The sequence below is a fragment of the Lolium rigidum genome, chromosome 3, assembly GCF_022539505.1.
Source record: "Lolium rigidum isolate FL_2022 chromosome 3, APGP_CSIRO_Lrig_0.1, whole genome shotgun sequence".
Classification (NCBI taxonomy): domain Eukaryota; kingdom Viridiplantae; phylum Streptophyta; class Magnoliopsida; order Poales; family Poaceae; genus Lolium; species Lolium rigidum.
In genome coordinates, this window is record NC_061510.1 from 264,793,661 (window position 1) to 264,803,620 (window position 9,960).

The 9,960-nt window shown below is 49.5% G+C and overlaps 1 protein-coding gene across 1 annotated transcript; it reads left to right on the plus strand.

Moving 5' to 3' along the window:
• The first annotated feature begins 2,203 nt into the window (after nucleotides 1-2,203).
• Nucleotides 2,204-2,860, plus strand: LOC124703709 (pentatricopeptide repeat-containing protein At2g03380, mitochondrial-like). The gene has a single exon (XM_047235931.1). The coding sequence runs from the start codon at nucleotides 2,204-2,206 to the stop codon at nucleotides 2,783-2,785; it is 582 nt and encodes a 193-aa protein (XP_047091887.1). The 3' UTR covers nucleotides 2,786-2,860.
• The last annotated feature ends 7,100 nt before the right edge of the window (nucleotides 2,861-9,960 follow it).

The following is a 9,960-nucleotide window of genomic DNA, read 5'->3' on the forward strand; positions in this document are numbered from 1 at the left end:
ACCTACGACGATTTAGGGTTTTCACCACATAATCGGAACATCCTACGCGTGATTGAGCCTGGCGGCCACGCACGGTGATCGTAAATCGACCCTAGACAAGGCCTAAAAACCAACATGAAGTTGATCCCCGAAACATCTTGTCTAGGGCTAGCAAACTACACCCTACGTGCCACTGGATCCTTCAACCCGTTTGTAAGGCCTAACTATGCAGATATTAAACTAATCCTTGAAGAACAAGGAGCAATTATAACGGATCGGATCTACTAAATAATGATCAAGCGAGGTGCCGCCCTTACACCTAAGATAGGTGTAAGGGCGGCTAGACGTCTAAGGGTTGCACGGACGAAAGCATATGATACGTTGAAACAATGCTAACCCTAACACGTCTATGATAACTACGTTGCTCGCCATCAACAAGGCTTCAGCACGAGCAACGCATGAACAGCGAATAAACGTGTACTGCCTAGATCGCAAGATGCGATCTAGGCATCATGATGCTTACCCGGAAGAAACCCTCGAAACAAGGGAGTTGGCGATGCGCCTAGATTGGTTCGTGGTGAACGTGATTGTTGTCTTTCTCAATAACCCTAGATACATATTTATAGTCCGTAGACTTTCTAACGTGGGAATAATCCCAACCGTGCACGAACCAAATTCTATCTAACCGATACGTATCCTACTATATTTACAGATACACGGGCCAACTAGCCCAAACTTTGTATACAAGGCCGATTCATGTATTCCTTCCATGTATATTCTTCAAGTCCATCTTTAATCGCGGCCCACCTCTGATCCGGTTAAATTCTGGTGATAACAGCGCTGTGCCCAACGCGCGGACGCAACACAAATTGGAAATAAAACAAAAACGAAATTTAAAACGCTAATTCGAATTAATTTTCATTAAGTATATGCCCTATTTTGGGCACATTTGTACATAGTCATATTTTGGGCAAATAAACTAACAAAAGAAGCCCTCTATATGGGCTTTAAAATTTAAAACAAATTAAAAAACCCTAAAAGCTAGGGTTTGGTTGACGGCGCGGTGGCCGCCGGTGCGCCGCCTAGTCCCTGTGGGCGTCGTCAGCGTCGGCGTCGGCGTCGACGACGTCCCGGGGCGCCGAGGCACTGTTGTGGCTCGACCGCGCCGGGGACTCCGGACACGGAGACCACAGGGCCTCCTCCCATGCGGAATTGGGGTCCGGAGCCACCCGAGGAAGCGGCGGCGCACGGAGCAGCGCCTCCTCCCTGAGGCGCTGCTCCCTCTCCTGCCAGGCGCGGCGCCTGGCCTTCTGGCGCTGCTCCTCCTCCGCGCGGCGCCTGGTCTCCTGCCGCCGCTGCTCCTCGCGCCGCTCCTCCTCCGCGCGGCGCCTGGCCTCCTCCCTCTGCGCCGCTTCCTCCTCCTCCCGTCGCGCCTGGCGGGCCCGGGCGTACAACTCCCGTGCCCTCGGCTTCCTCCACCGCCTGCCGGGCCTCTTCCTCCATCGCGGAGGTGCGAATGGCCGCATGGAGGTGCGGCCATTTCACGTCCTCCTCCGCCGCCGAGATGAGCAGAGCGGCGCGGAGGTTAGGGTCCTCCTCCGAGGACTCCGGCTTCGGCTCGAGAGCAGCGGTTGCGCCAATGCCGCACCGCCGCGGGCGGCCTCTCCGATATGGAGGCCGCCACGGTTTCCTCCGGCCCGCAACGCCGACGGAGGACGGCGGCTGCTGCTCGCCTCCTTGTCGTTGGCTCCGGGAGCGAACCGTCGTTTCGGGCCCATGGCGGCGGTTGCACTCGGGGAGTGGACAATGCAAAGGGGAGTGGACTGGAGGGACAGATCCCCCAGTCCATATTTAATAAGCCTCCTCGGTCACCGACAGATGGGCCCAAGGGAGACGAGCAGCCAAGCAGCCGGACGCGACCGGACGCCGCGTGCCATCCGCGGTCACGCAAACCCGACCCAGATTTGGACCGGGTTTGCCTCGTTCCGAACGCCGTGATCATCCGCATTTGCGGTGAATCGCCACATTGGGCTGCTTTTTGTCCGGCTGGACTCATCTGAACGTGCGAACGCGGGATGGATCCGGTTGGAGATGCCCTAAGACAAGGGAAAGAAAGTTCGAGACAGCAATACGTAATACCTCGATAGGTGACTCAATCTGAGAAATCGAACGGTGTAGCTGCTGGCGCAAAATTGCAATCGCTTCACTCCCTCCCGGTTTAGCCATGCGGCGGCACTACGCGGCGCTCCTCCGCCGCGCCGCCTTGTTGCCGTCCCTCCCGCTCGTGGCCTCCATCCACGCCGCCGCGCTTCGCCGGGGCGCTGTCCTCGTCCCATCGCTCATCCACGCATATTCCGCCTGCGGTGACCCCATCTCCGCGCACAGCGTGTTCGACGAATTGCCCTGGCAGGAGCAGACGCTCTCGGCGCGCACCGCGCTGGCCAGCTCGATGTCGGCTCACGGACGGTGCCAGGATGTACTCTTACTGTTCCAAGGAAGGGAGGGGGAGATGGATGATAAGGCGGTGACGGTGGTCCTCTCCGCGTGCGCGAGGGCAGGAATGGTGGGCGAGGGGAGGGAGGTATTCGCGAGGGTGAGGAGGCCGGCGCTGCAGCACTACACGTGCATGGTAGAGATGCTGGCGCGGGCGGGGAAGGTCGAGGAGGCTGAGGGGCTGGTGGCGCGGAAGGAGGCGCGCCCGGACAGGGTTATCTTCGCGGTGCTTCTCTCAGCGTGCCGGGCGCACGGCCGCGTTGATGTGGCTGAGAGAGTGGCCAGGTTGATGCGACATTATGGTATTGCATGAATTGTTCCAGTCTGACAGTTGACCATCTGACCATTGTGTTAGCCGAAGATCATCTAAAATATCCGTGACTCCATCCACATACTGGTTTTTATGATATGAAGCTAATTGCAAATGGCTGGATTGCTGGTGATGGTTGAATTTCATTCAGTGTGTCAATGCAACACAAGCTGGCACAGAGCGGGTGAAATCTGAAAGTTTTTGAAGTCTATGCTGGTGCTTTGTCGTGGGTGGCAAAGACCCACAGATAATTCTTGCATTGGACGAACCACATGAGTGACAGTTCACACTTTGAAGGCATCTATCAGATTGCTGTATAGTGATTATACAATGTGAGGACAATTGGTCATTTGCATTGGAAATTTGGAATGCCTGTTGGTTTTCTCATTTCCCCTCTGTTTAAGCCTTTGCATTAACTCATACTGCTAGCTCTTAAATTATCTCGATGGAGCATGCATGAGGAGATGCAGCCGAGCTAGTAGACGAACCTGTCAATTCCGAGGAGCAGTTTTCAATCAAATGTCTTTCAAGCTTGATTTAGAGGAACTCCATGAACTGTCAAACTAATGCAAGTCTGCTTACCTTGCAGCCCAAAGTCGCAAATCCCATAATCTATGAAATGAGGTGTTGTCTCTTTTATGAGTGAATCCAAGAAATGGAGCTGTGATTTCTGAGAAACGTGGTGAGGTTTTTGGGATTCAGTTTGAGATACCTCAGAGTTCTGGCGTTCTGTCATGGTGGAAATTGTAGTTGCTGCTATGGTTCAGTTCAATGTACTGAGTATTAAAGTGAATGCTCAAAATGGTATTCTTCACTCTTGTGCCTGCAGTCATGGCAATCGCCACATCTTATTCTGGACATATATGCCTTGCTGCTTGTTGTATTAGCTCTTGCGATGTAGTCTTGAGTTGATGTGAAACACCAGCCTGGCATGTGACTGAATCTCTTGAAATTCTCTAGATGGCTTACAAATGAATGCAAGAGAATAGAGAATACAGAGTTGGGTTTGGCTGGTAGAAGACAAACTGCAGCCTGATGGGAAACTAGCAGGGGAAAGGGATGAATTCAGTGGCATCAATCTCTAGTCAGAGTAGCGACATATCAAGAAGATGGATAATGAACAATCAGTGGTTGGCAGCCAAGGCAAGGAGTGGAGGACGTTCCAGCTGCATCCTCGCAGGAAATTCTGATGGTGAACTGGCCTGTCATGGCATTTTGCAACAAAGGATTTCATCATCGCCGCACATTTTTCTGCGGGTCACAGTTTCAGTTTTTATTAGCAGAAGGTACCAGATTCAGATCTCCCTGTCGCCTGGGTTGTCTGCCAAGGGCAGCACAGCCGTTGCTTTCGGTTTGCCGATTGGAGCTAGAGGCAAGACTGCAATGCTTCAAACGGAGAGCAGCCGTGCAAAGCTTTAACTCATGGTTTATCTGTTCTGGACTGATTGCACTGCAATACTGCATTATTATGCTAATGGTTTGTTTTGAGATTCAACCTGGAATAGATGTCTGTTCTTGATGCTAGCATATGTTAATGGCTAAGTAATCATTCGATGGTGAGGACTGAGGAGAGATGGAAACCAAATCAAGAGATGTGTTTTTTTTTTATTTGAAGGCTATTGCATAATTTGGTTGGGTGAAGGAGGGGCACATAGTAGGTTCACATGTCTGATTAGGAAGTTCAGCGCATTGTCATGCATATGTTTTATATGGACCTCAACTATAAATAGAAATGTGAGGCTTATGTTATTTGATTTTCCTATCATTTGTAGGATAGTGTTGTTGATATGGATGAATCTAAAGCTAAGTACAGAAGGTTTTATTTTGAGAAAAAGATTTGAAGGATCTCTGTACATAATTAAAAGGCAGAATAACCAAGCGACTTGTAAAATGTTCTTTCTGTAATCCACGTAGATTATCTATTCCTAGAGGTGACAATTTGGTACACCTGTACTTAGTTTCAGTTTGGACATGATGCTCTTTTGTGCAGGCTTTTCTATTCATTGATTTGTCCATGACCGAGAGCTCATTTCCAATGCTTTAGAGGTACCATTGTTGAAGGTCAAGACATCGTGATTTTATTGTATAATGGAGTACTTGGTATATCATTTTTCAAAGCAATACTTGGTTTATGCATGTTTCACTCAACGTGTTCTAAAAGACATGCTTATCATGTTCCTGCTTTTGTAGAAATATAAAATATTTAGAGATAGACCTATTCACAAATATATCTGATAGGAGAGACAAATAAGCTCTCATTTTTTCCTTCAAATCCTTCACTATGGTTTACTACCACCAAGATGATTGTCATGCCAACTCTTTCCATGTTGATTGTTGTGTTACTTATACAAAAAAAAAAAAAATCCCCCGAAAGGTCCAGTAATTGGTAGCTTCCATATATTAGCAGGTAGAGAAATTTGCAAAGGGTGCCGGTGGGCAAGGTTTAAAACGAAAAGAAAGAAAAAGGCCTGACCGAATTTCCTACAAAGAGCTCAAAGGTGGTTTCCACATCTATCCGAAAATGAAGGGAATGAAGAGTGACTACCACACATATCTCTTGTGGCATATAGATGATTAGGCCAATAAGTTCATTTGATTTATGATTTTTCAGGTTTATTCTATTATTGTGAATCCATGTGCACCTTGTAGAGTTTAGGGCGGCAGCTGTGAGATTCTCCTTTTGTTTGATTTTGCTTATATAGGAACATGAGGACTCACAGTCAAAACAACGTTTTATGCTTTATTCTGAATAGTCTCCTTCGTTGCTCCAAGGAACAAATCCAGTTCAGTTGTTTGGTTGTTCCTTGCATGAAACTTAATACAATTACAAAATGTTAGTAAAAAAAGTGAAAAATATATACCATTTAGAGTGCAGTAGTTGGTGTGATGATTAATGTTTCTATTCTCCGCTTTCATGTTGCTATATTAGGAAGCAACGCCTTCGCCTCCAGCACTGCCCAAGCCACAGCTGCAGGTGGACATCTCGGACAAGCCGTGGGAGCAGGTAAGTTTATTGTATATAGATAGACGTTGGCATACTCATAGTTCAATGAGAACAGAGTTAACCGCTTGTGGAATGGTGCCAGTACAGTAACATAGAATAGAAAATGGTATACATGAAGCTTTTTGTAACAAATAGGCAGAATATCATTTTTTCCGAGAATTTAATGCATACACATTGATTCTGATCATTTAATAGTTTATATAAAAGATAAACTTAATAAATTAAGCCAGCTTTGTGTATACATATTTATAAATGGTTCCCTCTTCTTTCCATTGTGTTGTCGTGCTACTGTCGTTCCGCGTCTGCCTTCGTCTATCTGTTGTTACATGTTTTCCATCTAATTTTTTTGTTGCTTCCGTTCGGTTTTGGTTGTTGGTGCCTTTTTTTTATTATCCTCACATCGCCTTCTTCCCTTCACTTGCTCTCTCAGGTTATAGGTGGCGTTGCAGCTTCGCTAGCTCCGAGGATGGATGGATCAGCGAGGTAATCATCACCAATCAATTTGTGCATCTTTTTCTTTTCTTTATTTTGTTTCCTTCTCTGTCCTGCTTTTCTTCTCCCTGAACTCAAAATTTCATAATTCTTTTGTTTATAAGAAATCAAATATTCTGCTGAGTTGCATTGTTCACCTTTCTATAGTCGTTGCAATGTGTTCTTTTCTATACTAAGAAGTCATACTTGCGTGCATGTCCATGGAACAAATATGCAGGTTTCTCCGGTCAAGGATGTACCGCACCGAGGCTATCAGTGGGAAGTTCTCGTGCGAATTGCACACATCTGGAATATAGGGATCGAGACGCAGCAATACTCATAGAAGTTGGACTTCATTTTTGTTAAGCGTGAGGTACTCCTCCACAAATCAGTACATATCGATGCCTCAACTTACTAATTTTTCCCTGTGTGTAAATGACTTGAGTTATCAGGAATAATGTACGGTCCTTTCTCTGGTAACAAATACTACTGTAATCTAGATTTGCTGTACTACAACTTAGTCAGCAATATTCTGTTTTTTTTTGTATCGTCATAATATCACTACTTGCTCTATCTTTGTAAACTCTACAAACAGTCATTTTGATAGCTACCATTTTTCTACACAAAGAAAAACATAATTAACTTGGTGCGTATGTGTGAAAGCCAGCTAGATGTAAAGAATCTCAAGATATTGTTAGCACTACTTTGTAACCTGCATTATTCTCATCCTGAAACGTTCATGCGTGTGATACTTTGCTTCAGATCAGGGTTTAAATTGTTCTTTCTACACAGTACTTTAAGTAAAAAGCCGCAAAACTTTAGACCCTATTTCAGAAATGGTGCTTCAGTGAACCTGAACCCTTTTGAATTGTTTTGTCAAAACATGAACTCTTAGTGTAGAAGTGGAAATGTAATCAGGCACATTGACAGTTCAGGCAATGCTATTTTTGCTTTTCTTTATACTCCTACTTGATACTTCATAGGACCTTTCTTAGTCTGGTGACAACTATTCATTCTCATAGGGCACCTCACTTTCTGCTGCGTATCAATTTTTCACTCATATTTTTTGAGTGCTTTACCGATTCCCGCGGTTTTACATTGAGATATATTATATATACTGACACGGATCTATAGGAGATCCTGGTGCTTACTTTAATAAGTTTTCAAATATATGCAGTTTCTTTACTGAATAAGGTGGTGTAGAAAAGCTCTGGCAGTTGTGTTTGCTGCCACCAAGTAAGTTACTGTAATGCAAAAGGTAACATATTCATTATTTGTTCAGATCAAGCTGGTTTCAAACTCAATTTTTTGAAAGCAAAAATAAACAGACATTTACCACTAGGGGAAGATCCAACGGGTTGTGTGTTATATCTATCTAAAATAGCAACATGAGTCGCCAGTACCGTTCCTGGTGGGATGTTTAGGCCTGCATCCTTATAGGCATCAGGGCTAAGTTTGTTCACCTATTATTTTTTTCTCCCAAGGTCATTGATATGTTTTCAACTTTTCATGCATACTAGAATGACATCTTTTGCGACAAGCCTGATGCTTCTAGGCATGCTCCTGCAGAAACTTTTATGTTTTTTCAAGAACCTCCCTATAGTTTGTCTATAGTTCGTTTATCCTGGGACTTATGTATCCTCTTTCATGGCAAATCACATAAAGAAAACTTCACCACATATCTATAGGTTATCTCTTACAGAGGTTATCAACAATCCACCTGCCCGATTCACACAAGCATTTGGTTGGTGGTTTTGCACACGTGGCTTATTCTAGCTGGCTTTGTTGACTGGTATTGGTTACATGGCATTAGAATAGTGAAAGAGGTAGCAACGGGAACGGAGGAGAGGGATGAGCGAGCTCTCGCGAGCTCCCGGCGACGCGGGTGCCCTAAGCGGCCCCGTGCTCGACCAAATGCCGGCGCCCTCTCTCAGCCTCGCCACCATTAGGACTAGCCACCACCCCTCTGCCGGCCATCCCTCCCTCCTGGAGCTCGATGCTGGCGCCCCCTCCCAGCAGGCCGGCGCGCAAGGGTTCCTCTCGGCGTGGACTCCGCGCGCCCTCGCCCTCAACCCACAGATCCTGCCGCCGCCGTTCACCACCCCTGGTGATTGCTTCCTCCAGTATGCCCTCCAGAACTTCCGCTCTCAGGTATGCACTCGGGTCGCCCCTGGCTCGCCGCTGTTTGCACCGTCGCAAGTGCATGTCGCGGTGCGCCATGAGCACCGCCAAACCTTCTCTGCCTCCTCTGTCCATGCTATGCTTCAGTTTTGGCTAGGCTCCGCCTTCGAGCACCTCTCTGTTTTTGAGGTTGGTCCCAATGTCTTCCGGCTAGTCGTCGCCTCCCCTGAGATAGCTTCGTTTCTAGCTGCGTTGGACAGTCTCCGCCATGGCAAGCTTCTGGCTCGGTTCTCCGTTCCGCTGTCTTTGGATGCTCTGCCCGCCGTTGGGCCGTGTCTTGGGCCTCTGCCCCCTCCCGTGACCTCCAGGACGGTCTGCCCCGTCAGCTCTGCTCCTGGGCCTGCTGACCCACTGGCGTGGCCCAGCGATAGCCTAGCCCTCCTGGCTCCTCTTGGTCAACGGGAGACACCCCCGTGCCCTAATCCCTCCAAGTTTCCCCTCCTTTCCAGGAGAAACCGCCGCACGCCGCTCTGCCTCTCCCTCCTCTCTCCTGGCATTTTGCCTGCGCCCCCCGGTCCGATGCCATGGCCCGTGCCCTCCCCCTGCTCCCCATCCCCGTGACCAGCCTCCGTATCCCTCTTCTCCCCGCCCGGCGCCTCTTCCAACCCTTGGCTCGCCTCCTGCAACCTCCCCTCTTTCGGATGGGTAGCCTCGGGGCGGCCATTTTTCCCCTTTGGGTGCTCTTGGAGCTCGGGCTGCCATGGATGGCCCCTCTCAGCCGTCCTACTCCCAGGTGGCCTCCTCCCCTTGTAAACCCTCCCCGCCGCGCCCTGTCCGCACCCCACCTCCCCTCCGCTTTCACTACCGACGCTGCCATCGCTGCCTCGCCACCGACCACACCGTCGCCTGCTGCCGTGATCCGGTTCGCTGCCGGCGCTGCCGCCACTCCGGTCACCGCGAGTACGCCTGTAAGCTCCCTACTCCCTCCTTCTCCGCTCCGTCCTCCCCGCCCCCTTTCTCCCCTTCTCAGTCCCCTTCCCCCTCCTTTGCCAGGCTCCCCATGGATGCTGCCGGAGACGCTGCGGGCCTGGAGGCTGCGGCGCCCCTCTTCTGCAACCTCTGCTTTGCCCGAGACCACCGCCGCTCGACCTGTCCTCTCGTCATGCCGGCGGCTGTCGCCATCGGTGCTCCTGCTGTGCCTCTGGCGGGGGAGGACAGCGAGGAGGAGGAGGATCCCGATGAACCTCCCTTCGAGGGCGAGGCTGTCGGCGACGTGGCAGCTCCGCACGATGCTGCTGCGGCGGATTTCCTTCCTCTACCTCCTGCCGATGTGGAGGATGACGCTGTGTTCCCGGCGGGGGAGGACAGTGAGGTGGAGGAGGATCCCGAAGAGCTGGTCTTCGAGGTCGACGACGACGGTGGCGCGACTGCTCCGCTCGATGCTGCTGCGGCGGACTTCCTCCCTCTACCTCCTCCCGAGGTGGAGGATGAAGGAATCTTCCTTCCCATCGTCGACGCGGCGGATTTCTTGGCCGCCCCAGGCCAGGGAAGTGGAGCTCCTTCCTCCATTGGAGCCGGAGAC